The 23,326-nt window shown below is 38.2% G+C and overlaps 1 protein-coding gene across 1 annotated transcript in view; it reads right to left on the reverse strand.

Annotated features, from left to right (window-relative positions):
* Nucleotides 1–23,326, reverse strand: part of LOC124169167 (chromosome transmission fidelity protein 18 homolog) — a 46,394-nt gene that overhangs the window by 2,846 nt on the left and 20,222 nt on the right. The window contains exons 9-17 of the mRNA XM_046547676.1: nt 21,470–21,621; nt 20,762–20,955; nt 19,756–20,004; nt 16,577–16,663; nt 10,609–10,720; nt 5,729–5,899; nt 3,299–3,448; nt 2,985–3,115; nt 1,468–1,681 (exon numbers count right to left, since the gene is read on the reverse strand). Of these exons, the coding sequence (XP_046403632.1) occupies nt 1,468–1,681; nt 2,985–3,115; nt 3,299–3,448; nt 5,729–5,899; nt 10,609–10,720; nt 16,577–16,663; nt 19,756–20,004; nt 20,762–20,955; nt 21,470–21,621 (1,460 nt within the window). The remainder of the gene's footprint in view (nt 1–1,467; nt 1,682–2,984; nt 3,116–3,298; nt 3,449–5,728; nt 5,900–10,608; nt 10,721–16,576; nt 16,664–19,755; nt 20,005–20,761; nt 20,956–21,469; nt 21,622–23,326) is intronic.

A 23,326-nucleotide genomic window follows, 5' to 3' on the forward strand; every position in this document is an offset into this window, starting at 1 on the left:
AAAAATAGCAAATGCGAAGAATGATGAATAACATAAGTAATTTGGCATTTGATTTCCCTTTAAACACTTAGATAGAAGTTTCTCATACAAAAACCAGCTGTAAGACGAGGACTTTAAGTTAAAAATTGAAATTCAGCTTCTGCCTTGTCGATTGCTTTCACAAAATATTTCATCTGTCCTAGTTTGATGTGCAATGGTGGCAAATGAATATTTTCTGTCGGAACCCGGGAAACATGAGCAACATTTTTATAACCATAAGTGAAGCTTTCTCGAAGAGGCCAGTTCCACAAGATGTAATGTTTTTCTTGGGCACAGCTGTTGTATTCACACAGAAAGCAGTTCCGAAGCAGCAATAGTAGTTTGACCAAGTATTTCGTCAAATTATTGTAACGAGTGGTACAGCAAACACTAGGAGCTTAATCCTAGCCCAGACCGCCAATTTGGCAGCCAGAGTAAAATTCATATGCAGTTTTAAGATTTAAAGAAAGAGGTTATTGTTGTGATGTTTAAGTCAATTCACCGCAAAAATAGCTGAAGCGATGAGAATGATTTTTACACGCACATAACATTATTAAACATTAAATCACGGTTATAATCACACAACTCAAGCCCACATACTGACATTCACTCAGAAAAAGCCTGAGTAAAACAACTTTCACTGTTTTGCTCAAATTAAAGCACTTCAAAAAAAGGATCCTTGTCCAGAACACTGAAAGAGTTGACTCTGCGATCAGTAGAGGTATACCGAGGGAACGTGACGACAACTTCAATATATGTACATAATTAATTTGAGAGGCTGAGACCTTGTGGAACTCCATGATTAAGGAAAAAGAATACATACTTTTTAACTCCAATGAGAATATAAAAATCTCCATCTTATAATATTTGTAGAGTTAGAAAGTATTACTTTTCCTTTTTTGCTGCGAAAGCAAGAGAACTGCCGTCCAAGCCTGAGCAGGAGAGGCACTCCGAGGGCCAGCGTAGTAAAGCGAATCTTCGGAGCTATTGCTACATATGTATTTTAATTATTGTTGCAATGCTCTGCAGCAAAATATTTTTTTTATTACTGCTGTTTCTTGTTGTTATTTATTTTTATCATTCGGTGGAGGATGATGCAAAATGGAAGCTGGAATTTTTTAAAAATCTGTGAAAATTTGCAAAAATAATGCAAAATTGATCATTTTTTATGCGTTTTTATACAATTTACGGTAACTAATTCCCCCCAAATCTACCTCTTTACCATAAATACTAATTTTTTAGGATTTTGGATTCAAAGAGGTAGGAGAGTACCATTTCAGGCACTTTACTCATAAATATTGCAAGATACATATTGTTTTCATTAGAATTTTACAGACCATAACGGTTATCATTAATTAAAGCTCAAAGACGTGATTTCAGATTCATGGCCAAGCACACAAAAATTATTTAAGTACATAGTTATTCATCTCAATGCATGCTTTAACTTGCCTTATGAGAAACATCCTTAATAGCCCTAGGAGTCAACTTCTGCAAATGGTTAGCAGGCTGTGAGGATTTCAATGGAGCACTTTGTGACAAGGGAACTTGTTCAAATTGCTTCATTCTTTCCATCTTCACTTCCCTTGCGATTATCTGCTTCGTATTGTATGGCAACTGGAAGGGCGCCTTGAGCCCAGGGAAGATGACGAAATGCTCAACATTCCTAAAAACAGAAATGATAGAGAAATAAAAGGTGTTATAGATCAATTCAACGGAAATATTCAATGGCAGAATAACATAACCATGTATTTGCAACCATACATCACATTTAGTGGTGTTACAGAGGAAAGATGAGTGTCAAATGAATTGACAGAGAAAGTAATATGAAAGTTCTAAGAAGAGTGGGAGAGAAGCCTTATGAAAACCTTCAGAAGAAGGCAGAACAATTCAATCAGCTATATCTTGAGGCGAAACGGCCCTATGAAGAATTTCATTGAGGGACAAATACATAGATGGAAAGAGTTGAAAAGGATTAAACATGTGGACCTGGTAAAGACAGATGTTAAAGAGGAGTAATATTTAGGCAATTCGGTAGATAGCTGCATTAAACCAATCTTAGGAGTGATTATCAGTGATAATGACATCACATTTAACGGCATAAAAGGGAGAACTAGCCAGGAGAATCTGCCAGGCGCATAGCCAGAAATTTTCTTCGCCAAGGGCTTGAATGAATCGTGGGTTGCCTTTACTGGAGATTTTTTTTCCAATTCCCATGCATCAGAAAACCATATATTTCAATAAATAAGTTATTGATTTCGTCTTCATGATGCTGAAATGAATTAACAGCCATTTTGGGTATTTATGCAAGGGAGAGTCTCCACTGATTCCATCTGCCTGGAGACTTGGCACTCAGTCTAATCATGCACGTGCGTCTTTTCTTCTTCACAAAGTTGATGGTGATATTATACTCTGCGGTTTTAATTCCTTGAATTCATGCTATGAATCTTTCCATGCATTAATCACCCAGTGTTGTCCTGCAGCAAAGGAGATTGATCGCCTGAATAAAGACATCTTATTATTATTATCATTGATTTGAAAGGAGATTTTTTCCTCTACTTAATTTGGTGGTGCACAACTTGAAATGTAACAACTCATACAAAAAAACAGAGAGTCAGGGGATAGGTACCTCTGGGCTATATGTACTGGTCTCCTCAGTGGACGCATGGCCAGTAGTCTTTCGGGTTTATCATAACGACCGTACTAAAAATGGATTGGATAATTGGCCCTGATCTCAGTTCACAACTTTTAACAGTTGAGAGAAATTGAGAGGGTAAGTGCCCCTGGATTAGAATTCTCCCAATAGGATGTGTGGTAGGTGGTCGACATAAGGTAATACATTTTTGGGGAGGCCAAAGTCCCCTTGTCCTCCATGAAATCTGCGATCCACTACCGCTTCCAGGGTGAAAGATTTCCCAACAGTGTTTGTGCATTAGCTATGGCAATGATGGAGAATAAATTCAACTTACGGATCCAAATTATATACATATGAGCCTTCAGCGGTTCTCTCTTGCACATAATTCAAATTGTAGTCTATCATGACCCTGACTAAATGAGAAAAATTAGCCTTCTCCCTTTGATTGTAGAGCTCCATGCTGACCTGTAATAAATTGCAACATTTATGAGCGAGCTGAGACAATTCATGAGGGCAAAAGTGCATTCAAGGTCATAGTAAATGCGTTCTAATGAATTTTAACAAATGGTAGTACAACACATTGCGTTTAAAGTTAAGAATTTGCTCAAAAAATACACAATAACAAGTAGCGAGATGAAACAAACTTACTGATCGCAGGGGTGGAGATATAATGGCAAGGAGAAATGGAAGGACATCCAAATACATGCACATCCGTGAATTGTGGCATCTCACTTTGGGCAACAAACCCTCCATAACTGTGTTCATGGTCTGATTGAAGTTATTAAATCTTGTGTTGGCCTGAGGGAGAGAAAAAACTTTCTTCATATCACATGCAACAGAAGAAATCGATAAGGTCTACAGGAGGAAAGTATTACTAATGTAATACTATTGAAAACACTGCATACAAATACCAACCACTATATTACAAGAACCAAAAGGTATGAGTGGCACTTGCAATGGATAAGATATTAGCTCCAATTTATAATAAAGGAAAATTTCACACATGATTTAAATGAAAACATCCATGTACTCACTACATGACAAACACTGGAGAAAATACAAAAAATTACGTATGGAGTTAGTAGAGTATTATGGCTCCGTAGCTAGTCTCAAGAGCAAAACAATGAAAATAATGACGGTTATAATTAATTATTATTAAGCCATTCAGCTCAATCCTCTCTACATGAGTAACCTCGTACATTGTCTCGGTGCCACACCTGAAATACTCGTTGCTCAATTGTTTCCGATTACAGTAAGGGCAGCACCTACATTTGGCAACGCCAAGTTCACTCTGTCTCTTACTCCCAGTACTCCACTTCCCCCATCAGTGTTAACCATTGACCCAACAGTATTGACAAAACCCAAAGACAGTAACCTCGCTCACCTGAAGGGCATCCTCCCCTACTTCCAGTGGCGCCGACTCCATGGGGCCTGAGGGGGCCCGAGCCCCCTCAAAAATTGGTTATGGGTGTGACGAAAAAATGTGCCAGGCTTGTTGATTTTCCCCGGAGTGTCCAGATATCAGGATTCGAGTTATCAGGGCTCTAATGCTGATCATATGACTCTTCTAAAATGCTTAAAAAACTAAAAATTCACTACTTATAAAATTTCCTGGGCAAGATCCCCGGTTTGGGCCCCCCCAATATTTTTTGTACGTCGGCACCCCTGCCTACTTCACTAACTCCACCTCCTCACCATTTGGGACCCAGTTGACAACAATGATTGCAATTGTTCCGATTTCGTGATCCAAAACAGAATGGTGTGCTGGCGCCAGCATCTAGTTTCTATAGTGGAGGCTCCAGTAGTTGGCAGGGAGAGATTGGCTTGCTTTGCTTCGAATGTTTGGACAGTGATTGACTTCCTTTCATTGCCAAATTATTGCACTCATTTCGTCAAGACCATAATTAAATTTTCCTAGCGTATGCATCAGTTTTTGAGGGAGTTTGAAACATGCGAGCAACAAATCGTGAAAAATGCGGATAACAACATGGAATGCAAATATGATCGTAGGTCTATGCCTAAAATTTATTTGGATGAACAATGGACCGCTGGACCTAGTAATAGGTCAAGCCTTAATAGTCTTAGTTCTTCTGAATCTTGATTTAATGTAAGCCAGAGTATGCTGCACACTGTGGGAAGGGTAGGCCTATTGCATCGGCCTTCCGAGGCCTCTTTCACCTGGGATTTCATTCCCTACTGCACCAACAAGCAACTGCCGAGTGCAATGTTTATTTAAATAGATTTAAACTCTCTACTGGCTCTTCATGCAGAGCAAACACACACTCCATTATCAGCAGTCATTCAAAAGAGAAGCTAATAAAACTACGAAAGTGTCATAGGGCCTTTGTAAGTATAAAGTCTTACATGATTCATCTTTATTATAATTGTGCCGAAGCCTTTACTCTGGGCTCTTCCTAGGTGTTTGGAAACATAAGTAAATTACACTGTTGACAAATTACTAGAGGTGAATTCATTCCATTTTTCATACTGGCACTGTTCAAGACACATTCATTTTCATCGATCTTCTAATTCTGACACAATTACCACCAATGTTCCACGTTATCTTTTCCCTTTTACATCAGGACAAATGTTCATAATAGAAAATAAAATAGGGGATTGAAAATATGTTGGTGAGGGCATTATCATATTGCCTGGTCCAGAAATGACCATAGTTCATACGACTTGGCTTGAGATCAAAACTTATTAATAGCATATCCCTAACATGTTTAGATGCATTGCATTGAGAACATTGATCTTTTATAGAGTTCCAATTTCTGCTATTGGGTCATTCTTCAAAATTAAAAGTGCACACAGGAGAAAAAGCCCCAGATAATCTGCAAACCGGAGATTAGGGAGATGGATGATTGAATTGAGTTGAATGTACATTTACTGGAAAGTACATTTATAAAAATTGAAGGGACCACACTCAATGGTAAGGTACTTACTATGCATTCAATCACATTTTAAAATGAGAACCACTGTTTTACAAATTTAGGAGTTTCCATCATATAAGAGCATTTAATTAGTTAAGTCTAAACATTAAGGGTAATATTAGAAATGCAAAATAAGTTATCTTACCTCAAAACCAGACCGAGGATACACCAGTTTTGGCCATGAGTTTTCAGCAAATAAAAAGTGCCATTTGACAAAATAAAATGGCAAATAAGGCAGAAGGAAATATGATTGCTGAGATCGAACTTCATTGTTGATTATGTCAAAAAATATGAAGCCTTCAGCACCAACCGCAACCTAATTATAGAGAGAATAATAAAGTTAGCTATAATATATTATTTCAATAACATTACTACCAAGGTCAGCATCAAATCAATAGCAGTAATTTAACGAAAGATTTAAAATTCACATAAATTCTAAAACTCAGTACAGTCGGATCTGGATTTAACGTCTTTGCATTTAACGTTTTTCCGCATTTAGCATTTATTTTTTGCGGTCCCGATTCATTCCCTATTAGGACAATGTAAAAATTCTCTGTATTTAGTGTTTCCGCATTTTGCGTTTTTCCGCATTTATGGTCGTAAAAATTTTTCCGCACAAGATTTTTTTGCCCGATTTAACGTTTTTTCATGACGGCTCATGCAAATGATTATCAAAATCTTCGAATTTCTGCTCATCGACAAGAAGTCTCTCATGAAAGTTTAACAAGAGTCATTAGAATCTACCGGGGAACGCTCCTTCAACTGCTTTCTTCCGCGAATGCAGCGCTGGGACCTTCAACTCGCAAGCTGGGTGATTTGTCCTCTCGTAATGTTTCGCTCCCCTTCTGATCCAAACACACCAAACACTTTTTGTATCAGATCCGATCTAATAGAGCTAAGTCATCCCTTGATAACCTCTAACTACCTTATCCTTCACTTCGTGAACTTCGATGATACGTGACGACTGATGACACGAGTTATCATCCGAGGGCTGCTACAATGATGGTTTCCTCGTAATGTTTTCAATTGACGGCTTATGCCCCTTTCTACTCCACTCTCTACGGGCAGTCCATTGTTAGCCCAATATTTTTCCAGTCAGCTACTTTCTCTTTTCATAAGAGGCTCGATATCATTGGCGCAGTTCACTAGAAGATTCTTTTTATAATCCATTCCAAGGTCAGTTTCCACGGAGGAACAGCGAAAGAACCGAGGAAGTGTTTCCCCTGTCATGATCGTGAGTGAAAACATTCTTTCCAAACGGAACAACATTATTTTACATCGTAATTTAGATATCCCGGAGCCTAGATACCGACATGCGGCTGGTTGATATCGCTGTCGATTCAAAGATCTGGTGCTATTTTATGTCTAAAGAGAATGACAATCGGAGTTTTGACAATGAGCCTCCTGAGCGCACATTTTGGATTTCGAGGTCATCCAAAAAAGGAGAATCTTTTTTCTAGTATGCGTACAAGTCGATGGTGATTCAACTCGATGATAACACCAGATTCGTTGTCATATATCCGCGGCCTCATGCAGATCGAATGGAGCCCGGAGAAGTTGCTTACGCGGCGCGCTGATCACCTTGACTCCGACTCACCATGTTTCTCGGCTGTCCTCGGCATGTCCATGACTCTAAATAAATCGCTCATGCTGGAAAAAAAATCACCACATATCACGGTAAAATAGATGAGCGCGGAAAAATACGAAAATCCAGCAGGAATCCCTTGGTGCTTGACTGCGACACCATAGCTCGGACGAAATTGCCAAAACTGGAGAGGCACTGACAATTTTTCAGATGAAATCCAGTTCTGTTGAAGATTAAACCTTTTAACTTAACACAGTTTAGCTAATCGTTATTCAAGGTCCAACCAAATTTTATTAAAAGCTGCCGAGAAACATGGTGAGTCGGAGTCAAGGTGATCAGCAACTTCTCCGGGCTCCATTCGACCTGCATGAGGCCGCGGATATATAACAACGAATCTGGTGTTATCATCGAGTTGAATCACCATCGACTTGTACGCATACTAGAAAAAAGATTCTCCTTTATTTGGATGACCTCGAAATCCAAAATGTGCGCATAGGAGGCTCATAAATCGCTCGTTTCACCGAGGCAACAGAAAACGTTAAATTGGCAAAATTCCAGAAAACCTTCCTTTTCCTGTATATTCGGTAGTTTATATTTTGGGATTAGCGATCTTCTGCTGTCCCTTTATTTCACTCATCTTTACTGATGCAATGACGATTTTTCGAGTACCTACTTACACCTTTTTTATTATATTAGAAATGCCATAGTCACTACATGTCACTTTTACAGAAAAAAATTTAAAATTTCTTCGAGGCCACTGAAATATGCGTAAAATGGAATCACTAATTTCCATAATAATATTCCGTGTGGGAATGCTTTTAAGTTGATGAATATTATAATTTTCTTAAAATATTTCATTGAAGCAATTGTCATCCTCTCATTATTTATTTTTACTACCCATTTTTTAGCTGATTCCTGAAAAGTATTATCCAACCTTAATTGGGCAAAGAACATTTAATCAATGAATTTGTTGCTGCATTTAGCACCTTTTAGTTACTTAAAATAATATTTTTTATTCATAAAAAGCCATTCCAATCATTACAGGCCCTAAAACCTGAAAAAAATGGCAGGTCCTCATTTAGTGTTTTTCCTCATTTAGTGTTTTAAATTTTGTCCCCGCTGAAAAACCTTAAATCAGGATTCTACTGTATAGGAAAAATCTCAATCTAAGAGCTTTGTTATGCATAAAATCAACTGATTTGGGTGTTATATGGTGGAACGATGAAACGTTCATGGTGATACAAAACCCATTACTGTTCCACAACCTTTTATTATTAGCTGTCAAATAATAGAAGGTTGTGGAACAGTAATGGGTTTTGTATCACCATGAACATTGATAGTGTAAATGGGTCAAATAAATGATTCCCTTGATATTTAAGGGAGAAAAGTTTACTTCAGTGAAGACATAAAAGAGCAGGCATCTAAAACTTCGTAAATTTAAATAGATTGGAAAAATGCAACACTTGGTGGAAATTCCAAACGTTCAATATGGAGAAAAAACTTTGTAATTTCCACATAGCTTTACTACGTAATACCCCGATTGATTTAAAGTAGAGATGGGTCGAATAGCAGATTTCTCGAATTCGAATATCGAATTCGAATATTAAATCATTGCTCGAATATTCGAATACCTCGAATACTAAATGATGAATGCTGGAATGTTTGACTCGGTTGCCTATGCAGCAGGCAACACAAGATTTTGGGGAGTAATTTTGATTTCCTTTAAATGATTCGAACAGGAATTTAGCTGATTAATGAATATTTTAATTTTATGGAAACAATTGGGCATATCATTAATTCAACTAACATCGCTTTACCCCCACTTCTGCTGCCACGTGCTAGCTGACAATCTGAGGCATTTTGCAAAATACAAACTCTATTCCACCGGATTTTCTTCAATTATTTTCAGTCCATCTGTGGGAGTTCTCACGAGATAAGAAGATGAATTGGAATTGCTATCAGGGAGAAACCAAATATTCTGAGAAAATATCCTTTTGTCTGGGACTGTAAAAATAAAGATTTATAGCACCACTCATTAATTGTAACTTGATATATGCTTTCGGAAAAAAAATACCGCATCAACTTCCGAGAAGCTCAGTTGCGAGGATATCGAGTTTCGCCAGAATGCTAAGTCTCCCGTCGTATTTTGACATCTATTTCTTTGCGTAAAATGCTTAAATAAACTCAGAAATACGTCGTGTTTGGTCTTATTCTTTTTGAAATTACGCGCACATTACTAATATTTCAATTCAATAAAGGTGTAACATCAATTGACGAAAGTCATTCTTAGACACCTTTTGTGCTAATAGATGACTCATGCAGCGATTGACCTCCACAGAAATGGGGAACTTCGAAGCTGGTAGGAAAAAAAAGGTCAGTGGGGGAGAAAAGGGAGGGCCGGAAACACGTTTCTATTGTTCTCGTGTAACTTGGTATTTTTTCGAAGCTAAGGTCTTCGTAATATGATCCCTGCGCGAGCTGTGACCTTTTTTTTATTTCGAAGAAGAGGAAAGCCGCAGAGGGGTGGGCTAGTGCTGAATGGAGAGGGATACCGGATCTTGGGAAATGCGCTAATGTAAGTATCCCACGTTACTCACACAGCTGTTGACCTCCAGAAATGGGGAACTTCGAAGCAGGTAGCCAGAAAAAGGTCAGTGGGTGAGAAAAGGGGGGAGGGCGTGAAACACATTTTTATTGTTCTCGTAACTCGATATTTTTATCGAAGCAGGGGTCTTCGTAATGCGATCCCTGCGCGAGCTGGGACCTTTTGTTTGATTTCGGAGAAGAGGAAAGCTTCAGAGTGGGTTAGGCGAGTGCTGAATGGAGGGGGATAGCGGATCGTGGGAAATACCCTAAGGTTGCTATCCCACGGCACTGAGGTTCTCCTGGTGGGGGGAATCTGGGCTTTTCGGATTTTTTCACCCGACCATTTTCGGTTCCCCTCGTCGAACTCTTTTCGCCGCTAAAATCCACGAATTTGATGTAATTCGTCAACTTGCGTCAAACGGCGCTGCGAGCACTAAATGACTACAGTTCTCTACATTTTTCCAAGTCAACTTCCAACGACGTGCGTGCGACAGTGTATGACGCGAAATTCAAAGTATTCGAGGTATTCGAGGCGGCACTTTTCGCATAACTATTCGAAACCTCGAATATCGAATACTTTCTAATATTCGAGGTATTCGAGTATTCGCGGATACTCTTCGCACATCTCTAATTTAAAGAACTAAGCATCACATTTTATGCAATATGGAAGGTACATACAAAGTTTATTTCATTTAACATTTTCAAAGTTAGTCACAGCAATCCAGTTGCCTCCAATGCAGAAAAAAAAGGAATTTCTCCTTAAAAAAATTCGAGCAATGCCAAATAGCAAAAAGACATCTTTAAACAACCAGAATTTTGAGATTCCCCTACTCCAAGAAAAATATTGTAATCACCTCTCTGAGAGCCGACTCCTTCTGTTTCACACTGAGGTAATTCTCAAAAACACCTTGAGAAAGTCGCTCATAGTCACCAAAACTCTGGACAGCTCTCATGACCCTCACCATCCTAAAAAAGAAGAGAAGAGGCATTCATCCACTGTAAATGTGATGATGATGACGACAGACAAAAGGATGGAAAAAATTTTATCACTTTTCTTCTTTGATGGCAATTTACATTTTCTCTCCCAGAAAGCCTAGTTCAAGAATGCACCAGGCGTTTGGAAGAAGAGGCATATTCTTTTGTTAAAACAGAATACTAAACACTGTAAAAGAAATAGCATTTCATCTAGAGTGATAAACATTTATATTATCTCCAGGATAAAAGTGAAACTAACTCCAAGTATAATAAGTACGGATGGTTGGATCACATATCTTTGATCCAAATAACTGCAGATAATCCCCTTCACCTTACACTTCGGATCCATATTCACTGAAGGCATCGGATCTGGATCCAAAATTTTAAATTAATGCTGCAGCAAATGCAGCGTCTCATAAGAGAGAGTGGAAAGATTTCCTATCCTCTCTTTGCATGCACTGTCATACTGCGATGCTTGTCCTACTTCTGAACCATTTTGCTTTCTCTTTGCAAAAGCTCTCGTATGGGTTATCTAATAGAATTTCAGCCATGGAAAATTTTAAGACAAAATACGATAGGCAATTGTGATTCCTCTCAAGAGATTGAACAAACATTGGGGGAATCTCAGCGCTGTGGAATAATTACCACGTCAAAACTAACTACGTCGCAGATATCAAAAAACCACCTCGGCCCTCCATCAGATCGTGCTGCTGTTTTCTTTTCATTTCTGAGATCACACAGACCTTAAATCATTGTCTTCAAAGGAAAATATTAAGTTACATGAGAACAATCGAAGCATGTTTTATCCCTCCCCTATCTCACCAACTGACCTTTTTTTGCTTACCTACTTCAATTCTCCATTTCTGGAAGACAAATGCTAGGAGAGTGACTTTCTGGGCCCCAAGATGTCTTGATAGTTTTAGGCAATTGAATGACATGCACGAGATTTAGCAAAAGAATGATTCTAAACGTGACGCATTTCTGACGATATTTTAGTTTTTTCGCTCTAATTGAATGCCACTCAGTTTTCTGGTTACAACTAGACTATATGTACTAATATTCAACATAGTCCAAACAGCACAATTTTCAAAGAAACAAGCGTAGCTTTAGCCCCGCAAACAAGTAGAGACAGACTGGAAACGCCAACTGCATATATCACGTAGCTTACCAAGCTTTACTTTGAAGGCAACGACGTCACATAATAGCGAGATCTGACGTGTTCATCCTCGACTCCCTCAATCGTAGCCTCGTAGTTTGAAAGACGGAGGGATTGCACTGATTCCCCTCCACCTCTCCTCCAGTGGGCCTTCACAGTTTGGCGTTGCTTTGACACCGTGGCTTGCGAGCCAATCAGATCCCATCTCTGAGAATTGACGACGTTAGGTCGACAGCTTGCTGCATCGTCGCAGAGAAAATCTGATTGTGTCAGTTTTTCTCTGCGTGGAGGAGGCAGTACACCGGCGATTTTGAATCGGTGTTTGCTGATGGCAAGCTTAGGTATGCAAATACGCAAGAGTGGATCAAATGGGAGTAACGAATGCTATTAATTTCATTATTCACTATTATCTTGAAGTTTTAAACAGAGATATTTTGTATATTTCCTAAACATAAGACAAACGTTAACCCAAGATTAGATTACAATCACTGAGGAGCATAGATTAGCATAACACATACCCGTCAATGGTATCACCAACTAAATACAGCGAGAGTGCTCCTTGCTGGTGACTACAGTGGTTTAAATGCCTATTTACGTTATATAATTGTGCCCTCATGATCTGCTCTGTTGAAGCTATTTAGAAAACATGGCTGGGCCAATTTGTATGGACAACAGTTATCATAAATATATGTTCCTGATAACTTCTCACATTACTAATGTTCACTGAATATATGTAATTTGTTAAATTTTGTATTTTCCGAGAAAGGAAATAAAATTTAAAGGTCATGATAATGTACAGCAAGTACCATAACTACATACTTGATTAAGGACTCTACGGTTGCCATATTAACTTCCAATGCAATTAATAGTTAAGAAGAATATTTTAAGAAATGAAATTGCATGAATGTGCACAAAACAACATATGTATTGTGCTTCAGGCTCCACATTAGATACAGGTCGGTTCCAGTTCCCGGTTCTCGGTACTGCCTTCTTGTTCTTGTTTCTGTTCTTGGCTCTGGAACCGGTAGCGAGAACCGATTGCATAAAGTCAGTTCTTTGAAACCGGCTTCGTGCCGTGGCGAGGATTTGAATTTGGCACCCAAAGCCAAAATGATTTGCAGCGTATTCAAAGCCAGAAAGTGAAAAAAAGATTAAAAAATGCATATATTACCGTATATCTCCGAATATAGTCCCCCCTTTTTTTCCAAAAATGGCCGCGGAAAAGTAAGGGGGGGGGACTATAATCGAGTGTAATCCAGTTTAGCATACTAAAGGTGACCATAAAGTTATGAATAACGGCATAATGGCTAATGTTCTCGTAGTCTTTCTATTTGAGTATATTTATGAGGATTATAATCGGAGATATTAGTAAATACTGCCACGTTTTACCGGAAATTTAGACAAATTTTACCACAAATGTTGTAAAGATACGATTCTTCCGATTCAAATAGCATATCGAATATGCGTTTTCATGGAATCCATCGGGTAGCCGTTAATTTTTCTTGGAAAAGTATTGTTAGAATAATTCAATCGACACTGATCACTTAATGACGCAAAACAGTAAATAATTAAAATGAAAACTAAATACACACTATCATTACATCAATCGAACACTGGAATTGAATCAATAGTATATGTACCCGTCGCTCATTTAATAGTTACACGATTTAAATAATTGCGAAAAATAAACAGATAAAGTGAACCTTTCGTGACGATTTAGCATTTCATTGCGTCGGTAGCTACTATACGTCCGTGCGGTTCGTGTTTACAACCACTGCCTTTACCGCTTTCACAGAACAAGAATGCGCAATAGGTGATGCATTTGTTTCTGAAAAGGCGCAATAATCGACGACTTTAAACCAAAAGCGCCGGCATTACTGCATTTGATCGAAATCCAGCCACTCAGCATTGAAAGTGTGATCAATTTATTGAGGAATATATTCAATTCGCCAGGGTAAGTAGGATCGATAAATTACGTCACATAACGTTTCGCAATTATTTCCGCGATATTTTCTTTATTAAAAATAATTTTACGTTCAACAGTGAGGTGATGGATCAAGTAGAAAGATGAGGATCAATCCTGCGGCAGATTAGAGGCCATCAAAGACGGAGTTTCGATGCTAATTTAAAAATAGCCGTTGCAGAATACGCCGTAAATCATAGTATTCACAGTGCTTGCAAAGTGCTAATACACCGCGGAAGTCATTTCGGGGGTCTCGATGCGGCAGATTCAAAGAATTAGAGGAAAATATCATCGAATTTGTGTGCAAATGCAGAGCAGAAGCTCTTTGTGTAACTTATGCAATGATTCGTGACGAGGCATTGAAAATTGATATAATATTTTTTTCAGTTTTAATGTTTGTTGGAAAAAGTTTATTTCTCAATTTTATTACTTTGATATTTGTAAGTCCTGTAGTTTAATTATTTTGCGTAGCAGGCATTTGATGGCAATATTTTTATAATGTTTATAATGTATTTAACACAATTTTATTTAGATTTTTGTTGAAATGACACATTGCAATATTTCCACTTATAGATTTATTTTACACTACGCGTTTCGTCGTTACAGCGACATTTTCAATCAAAATTGGGGGGGGGACTATATTCAGAGGGGGACTATATTCGGAGATATACGGTACTTTCCGATTGCATGGCGTCCATGTTTTTTTTCTTTTGAGACTTTCTCGCTAACATGCATTTCAGGATTCGTCAGTTTGTCGCTCTCGCCAACATTATAACATTTCTGTAGCCGTGGCGACGAGCTGACTTTTTGCCTGCCGCCGTCCACAGCATGATGCCTGCCTGATGAAATGTGACATTTCGGTTGATCATGTATTCTTTAACAACATGTTATTAAAAACTTTTACTTGGAAAATAAAATTATGGAGACCATCTTAAGTTTTTTTATAGACCTTTCCTGCTAATTTACATCTTTAGTGAAATTATTTTCATTCGCTTCTTTTGGTTGTTCATTTGAATTTGCCATTCATTCAGATAATAGGAGTTCAATCTTGGAACCGCATATCAAGAACCGAGAGCCGATGGGGGGGAACCAGACTGGTACCGAGAACCAAAAAATTTAGGAACCGATTCATCCTTACTATAAATCATATGATGATAGGCTCCTGGACCAATAATTGGGAGACAATGCTTCTCGCCTTTCATTTTTTTCACAACGCAGAGCTGTAAAGAGCATAAATTTGCTGGTGGGGTGGGAGCTATCGGGGCGTCTGCACAACTCATAGCTGTGAACACCCTCTACACGCTTCTGCTGCCCACCCCTTCCTCCCCACTGAGCGGTCGTTTCTTTCTGTTCCAATCGGCATCACAATTAACATTGTTGCTGATTGTGCAGTTGTAGTTTAATTTAATGATATGCTGATAAAAATGTTGTTCAAATTGTAGAAACACTTTTAATGAGATAAGGCGAACTCAATGTACGCCATGTTTGTGCACTGTGGCGTGTAACTATCGCAAAGTAGTGCAAAATCCACCTCACCGCAACTTATGGATTTGTGGGTCAACACATAAAAGGGTCCGCTATAGAGTCTCAAACACAATGGCTTCGTTCCCTCCCCGCAGTCTTAGGCCTTCTGCGTCTCAGGAATACAGTTCAGCAGTGGAAGGTGATTTAGATAGAGCCATACAGAGTAAAAACCAAGAGAATAGCAAAAAATAGGAATGCGTGTAGAAAAATCAAGAATTTATCAATAAAAACTATAAACCTAGAAGAGGAATTGAAAGAGGTCAATTGCTTTGAAAATGGAGAGCGTCAAAGCGATATTGCGCGGAAGTTTAAACGTACGATGCCTTATTCTGAATAAAGACGAAGCTAAAACATCAGTGACCTCAGCCGCACCAACTTCAACCAAGCGGTCTACACATACGGAAAGTTCATAGAGAATCAGTACAAAAATACGAGAGTGGTAATCGCTCCGGTTGGTTCCAGCATTTCCAGACAAGTCAGTACGTGATCAGGAAGTGATAATTTCGGGGGCAACATTGAGAGGAAAAGTAGAATATATTTGAATGCTTTATTCGCAGATTAAAACCTAACTTCATTGCCAAACGCAAGCGTAATAGTATTGATCCTGAGCGTCTTAAGTTTAGCTTGTTTCCGTGTATTACCCCCCTTGTCAGCCTAGTAACTTATCACCCCCCACTTTGCCCACCAAAGAGTACGGCCTAGGGGAATTAATTTTCTTCCAACTGTTTAACGGCCGTAGTTCGTTCAATTACTTATATGTCTAAAGTTTGTTTAAAAAAAATGACTTGAAAGCTCATAAAATAGATACATTGATAGTAAAATGATAGTTTTTAATCATTAAAAATATTAAAATGTGTATGACAATCTAAATAGCATTTCTTTGATTGTATGTTCCTAGAAGAAACTTGAATAATTCCTTCTTTTTAAACATGAATTTGGATCCGAAAATATCTTAAGATGCGACAGCTGAAATTAAGTATCTGATTCAGATCTGGATCCAAAAACATCCTGGATCTGTCCATCTCTAATAATAAACAAACATTTTTACATTGGATTAAGCACAGGACTGATTTAATCACACAGAGTGTCTGTCGGCAAAAACTGAAACTTGATATATCGGCAAATAGTGGACAGTGAAAAATTTTTAGTCAAAATATAAGCCAATTGACACTAAAGATAGCAGAGAGAGAATTAAAGAACAAACCTATACTTAAGGCTGTTTTCGCTGAACCTCAGGAGAGGAGATTGCACGGCACTCAATGAGAAATTATGGTCCTTCAGCATACTGCCACTGAAAAAAATAAAAAGTTTTAAATTAATAATAATAAATAAACATGCTCCATATGCCAAAGGATCAGAAAGCAATAATTATACTCTTAGATTTGTAACATGTCAGAAGCAAATTGTTATGGTGCAAAATAGGATTCACATGCAACCTGGTAAAGTTTACAATGGGTACAATTAATACTGAATATGAAATAAAAAAATTATTAATATATACATGAAATAATACGATTATAAGGAAAAGTAGAATGGCAGTAATTATGTCACCAATATAAGAGGGAGGTGCGATGGTGGTTGGCGTAACATGGTGGAACTCCTTCATGATGCACATAGGTTAAGAAAAAGACTTCGCTGTTCCACAAAATAAAATATATTTGCGACTGGTTTCGATACAGCGTATCATCATCTGGCAATTACAAGTATCAGTACTTAGAATTTATACCTCTAACGCCTTCAAGGGTATAAATTCTATGTACTGATACTTGTAATTGCCAGACGATGATACGCTGTATCGAAACCAGTCGCAAATATATTTTATTTCGTGGAACAGCGAAGTCTTTTTCTTAGAGGGAGGTGCAAAACAAATACACCAGAAATTAAGCATAGAATTATCAAATTATAATAGTTAATAAATAAAAATTCTGCAATGAGATATTAAAATTTCCTTGGAGTACACTTAAAAACAATATTTGCATTCAGAATTGGCAACGACAATTTAGTGCTCTTAAATTTCATACACATGAAGAGTAATAAAAACAGAGTCTAACTCTGAAGAGTTTATTTTTTTGGGATAAAAATATTTTACAATTTTTGTCAGAAGATTTCCGCAGCTTCTTTTATCTATCTGGTAAATCCTTTCAGGAAATGCTGCGCTGGTAACATTTTGGGCTTAACGTTTCACTCCTTCCATTTGGAGTTTTTCCTCTTGAAAATGGAAGTTTCAAGAGAAAACGCTCCCAGTAGGAGGTGTGAAATGTCAAGCCCAAAATGCATCCAACACAGGATTCCCCGAAAGGAAATTACCAGATATTTTACAATTTGTTGTATATGGTGAATGGTGAATCTGTAATGGATTATTTTTGCAATTGAAATTGTATTTTTTCAATTAATTGGTTATAATGTGCATTTCTACTGATTCTTACACATTAATTGGTATAGTTTCTTCTGCAACTGACTACTCATGGCTATCCTTATCGCCCATATGAAGTATTGCATAAAGTAAATAAGCACAAAATTAAACAATAGAGCAACCAACATAGATTGATTGCACTACAGCAACAGCTCAAATTGATACAGATAATACACCCATGTCTCGTATAGCGCAAGGGATGCGTTCCTCGGGGTCTTTGCGCTATACGAATTTGCGTTATACGAGAGCGTTTTATCATTGGGAAGATAGGGATGCGTTCCTGGTATGATAGGTCTTGGGTATTGAATTTCCTCTAAAACATCTATATTCCCATAAAAAGCCTTAGAAAACATTATTCATATAAATTTTTATAGTTTAAAACATTTTTAAAGATAGTATGCACTCATTTGAAGACTTTTATTCACGTTAATAAAAATTCTTAAGTGCTTTTGAAATTCCCTCCTGTCGTGCGGGTGGGCTAACATCTGCTATCTCAGGGGATCGTAATGCGTTGCCGGCAGTTGACGATTTTTCAAACTAGTCTAAAAACAACTATTGTGTCACCCAGGCCCTTTTGTCGCTCATCGAAATGACAGGAAAATGCTACTTCGAATGCCATTTCATAGCTAGCGGAGTTTATGAATGATAAATAATTTTAATTTGAAGTCCCCCGAGTCATTAGCAGCTACGTGAAACAGTCTTTAAATGCCTTGAAACCTGACCCAGGTTTTCCTTCCCTGAAAATGAATGAACGAGATTGCATTCTTTTCCAAAACAATATCGTCTCGTCAACACTAAAAACTGGTTGAGGGAGAAAGGAGCCACTTTCAATCACAGCTTGGAGTTCATCAGAAAATGTTGCGGTGACTGCGCTATCAACACTTGCATATTCACCTGATATCGCCGCACTGAAAATACCTGCTTGCCGTTTAAATGCTGGAACCAACCGGAGCGATTACCACTCTCGTATTTTTGTACTGATTCTCTATGAACTTTCCGTATGTGTAGACCGCTTGGTTGAAGTTGGTGCGGCTAAGGTCACTGATGTTTTAGCTTCGTCTTTATTCAGAATAAGGCATCGTACGTTTAAACTTCCGCGCAATATCGCTTTGACGCTCTCCATTTTCAAAGCAATTGACCTCTTTCAATTCCTCTTCTAGGTTTATAGTTTTTATTGATAAATTCTTGATTTTTCTACACGCATTCCTATTTTTTGCTATTCTCTTGATTTTTACTCTGTATGGCTCTATCTAAATCACCTTCCACTGCTGAACTGTATTCCTGAGACGCAGAAGGCCTAAGACTGCGGGGAGGGAACGAAGCCATTGTGTTTGAGACTCTATAGCGGACCCTTTTATGTGTTGATGCTATTCATGCGCAACTCGGCCACCGCTCCATTTCTCCCCCGTGAATACCGATGACCTTGAAGGCTTTAGCGTAGACGTAGACCTGGAAGTCAATCGCCCGATAACCTATGACGGCAAAAATACGTCTCAAACCGTATTGCTGTAAAAAATCATTTCCACTAGCCCCACGCATAATTAACGATCTAAATTATTTATTATCATTCTGTTAAGGAGACGAGATAAATTACTTCGGTAAGCCGGCTATCTGGACCCAATGACGAGTAATACTTTTGGCCATTGCACAGCAATAGATTTCGATTAATACATAAACAAAAAAGAAGCTTTGAGGCAAGCAATAACATTAATATGCGTAAAATGATAGAAATTTCGTTTGTACTTCGCGCAAGTTCACGTTTTATCACGAGAGCGTTTAAGAGTTTTGATTAGGCTACACTGCGTTGCAATGATTCCCCGAGGAACGTATTTGCGCTATATCGAAATTGCGCTAATCGAAATTGCACTATACGAGACATGGGTGTATGTGTACATGAATAACAATGCATATTCCCTGCTCAATAGACTATAAATTAATTCTATGGATTTCGAAGGATTGTTATTACTTACACTTTTTCCTTGTGTATTTTGAATATTTCCTGCCAAACATCAAATGCACTTTTCTGCATATCTTTCAGGCCCACAGTTGTCTTCTGTACATCAATCATTCTCAACGGCCTATTTTGCACTTTAAATAAATGAAGAAAAGAAATGCATGAGCGAATGTCATTTTGCATCTTTTGACACAATGACATGATGGCTCCCATGTCAGTTTTAATGCCTTGCTCTCTTGATATTTCCATCATTCTGCAGGCTAGCCTATAAAAATGAAGAAGAGAATGATATACCTCAAGAAAATTTTTCTACTCTAATTACACGAGGATTAGGATGACCACATGAAACAATTTAAAAGCAAGACATTTAAAGGAAAAAGTAGGACACACTTAGAAATTAAGAATAGCAACATGTGTCTGAAATTTTCAAGAAAATTGAAAAACAATTCACATTTAAAATAAAATTTATAATTCATTGTTCATATTTCTGCATTAATAAAATTCCCTTTGGCAGGAAATAGGATTAAATTCATGCTAAATTGAGCTATAAATACACTATTAATGTGTGCTAGCTCAGGTTAAGCCATTGATTTAAATGCCAGATCAGCCAGACCTCCACTGCTGTGAGCTTTGTGTTTCACAAAGAGCTAAATTTGCCCAGAATAAGGAAATATTTTTCATATAAAACATAAAACAAGATAATGCTGATTCTTCTCCATATCATCCTATAAGCTGAATTGTAGTACATATGTGATACATAATGCTCTTAAATGCTGATAGGAAAACAATATTTTTTATGGAAAAAAATCCCCTAGACACCGACACATTAGTATGAAAGCAAGAAATTTTCATAGAAATCCAAATATTTGTTCACCCATTTTGAGAGGAAATTGACTGCTAATTTCTACTTTCCAATCAAAGTTATTTACGAGTAAGTAATCATTTTCATGTGAATGCCCAAAGAGGCCATACATGCAATAAGTAATTATGAAAAAAATAATAAATCAAGCTAATAACTTTACCTAGAGTTAGCAGTAGAACCAAAATGTATTATTAAAGCTTGCTGCCTCAGTAATCGCAAAGCAGGAGTGTACAAATCATTGCAAATGCATATGATTGGTCGCTTCAAGACGGCGTGCTTCCGACCCCCCTTCTTCTCTTTACTCTTGGCTGATTCCTTGGCACCGGCTACCTTTAACAGGACGTCAATTGCTGGCTGGAAAGAGGAAAAAAATTGCAATGGCAGGAATTTTTTAAACAATTACATATCACATAGATTCAAAATATTAGAAAAATAGAAACATCCATGTTTAAACTGTGCATACTGTAAACATTCCGAACTATAACAATTCCACAGAGGAAAAAATCATTCGCCTTGACCAAGATTCAAACCCAGATCCTTCAATTTCCAGTTGATTGCTTTAGCCACTTACGCTATCGAGGCGTCATTCCTCCCTGTGGAAATTTTGTGGACCAGACAAGATGTAGGTGACTCCGTTATAGCTATCACTGTGGCTAGTCCCGGTATACTTAAAACATCCATGTTTAATATTTTAGGCCTGTCGCATGAACGAGACTTGAATGATGTCATGAGACTAAAAAGGGAAGGAAGAAGAGTAAGAATTTTCAATTGGAGAGTGTCTCCATTTTTGTGAGAGGATAAGCCGAAAGGAGCACTGAGTTGGGAGCTGCATGAAGCCATTCCTTGGATGGATGGCTGTGATACTCACGGCTGGGGCACCATCAATTTCATCCATGACCAAACAATTTGGACGGGGTGAACTTCCCACCACGGCCTGCATGGATGTTGCCGCTTCCAGCTTATTGCGAAAAGCCTCTGGACTCCTGTCATCACTGGCATTGATTTCCACCACATTATAACCTTGTGAGATAGAAAGAAAAGTCCTTCAGAGAGGGAGTAGTCAAAACCATCCAATGGAGATCAGAGCTTTACCTGTGGATGACCTGATATCATCCAGCAAGGCTCTACAGGTAATCACTTATTGGTGGATAGCACAATGGACCAGCTGAGTCTAAGTGCTCTCATGGCGACTTCCGTCCCATCCCAATTCAATTCAATCAATCAATCAATCCCGACAAAGCCTACACCAGCAAAATTGGTCCACAAGAAAATCTGATTCCCTTCTGATGATATGTAAATCTGCCACCAAATTCCAACAAGCAAAATTCAAACATGATGCATAGTCTTTTTCTATTAAATCACACGAGTAGAAGACTTAACTAAGTTAGTTAAGTCTTAACTAACTAGTTAAGACTTAACTAACTAGTTAAGACTAACTAAGAGCGTCTGCCCCAAGCGCAATCCCTGCTGGGAACTGAATGGGAAAATGCGAGTGAAAAGTTGAAACATCCCCAAGCGTAAGAGAAGGTGCTATTTATGTGTAAAGAAAAAATAAACTGAAGGAAGTGGAAAAATTGAGGGAAATGTTTCAAAGGTATTCAATAAGGATTAGCTAATGCATCGCCACCAGGGAGACTAGCGTGAATTACACTTGGGGGAGGCAAGTTGGGGATATTCCATTTCTGACTTGTGTGATGAAAAGAGAGAAACAATACAAGGAGCTAAGATATCCCTAGTCAGAATATAGCTCGTGAATGAAGTTCAGCATGCTATCAGAAAGGAAACTGATTTATTTGGAGAGCAATAGTAGCAATGCAAACTTCGATGGGTCACTTTTAACTCCAGTAGTGCATGCACACTACAGAGTACATTATATCATAGATAATCACCCATTTGATTAGCCATTCCTAGCATTGTTCTCCAAACAGTTCCCCCAAACTCTCCACAACTCTTCCTTCCCTGACCTCCTGTCTTCTCACCCTCCAACCCTTTCCCGATGCTGGCATTTGCAAGTACATATGTAATTAAATTGCTTAGAATTCACTCTGCAGTAAAAAAGAAATAATGAGAAGCACTTGGTTTATACCCACATTTTGTCAATCCTGGCTACGACATTCAGCCATACAAAGCCACCCATATGTTGGTGCGATGGAGAGTGGATTTTAACCTAGTACTTTCCATTATGAAGCCAATAAATCATACAGATGGTTGAACTCACCCAACCCTAACTCTACATGCAGGGTTCCCACTCTAACTAAATTATAAAATTCACAGTTGTTTCCAGGTTTTCACGGTCTAAATATCGTCAAACTCACGGTCTGTTGATAAGCCATTTCAGGCAGAAATATTGATGATGTAACAATCACCGCCCGCACGTTAACTAAAAATTTATCAACCGCGACAGGCGGCGTGAACTCAAACGTAGCAATGAAAGTGCTATTTCTCATGACATCACCTATCGATATCAAAATTTATGTGAAGCTTAAGGTTGTGAGTGGCAAAATGGAGGGAGCAGTGAGCCAGGGAAGTAAAGAAGTGTCTGATTTTTCGCCAGGGTTAATGAACACTTTGTTTGCCGGTCTTCCAATCACAGGCTCAAGATCAACGTGCCGTCATGGCACAAGGCACCAATAATTGCACTTCGAATACACGAGTGGAGATAAATGTGTGGACAGTGTCTCTATGTGGCTCGGCCTTGAAACATGATTGAAATATCTTTTTTTCT

Source organism: Ischnura elegans, chromosome 12 (assembly GCF_921293095.1).
Source record: "Ischnura elegans chromosome 12, ioIscEleg1.1, whole genome shotgun sequence".
NCBI classification, from domain to species: Eukaryota; Metazoa; Arthropoda; class Insecta; order Odonata; family Coenagrionidae; genus Ischnura; species Ischnura elegans.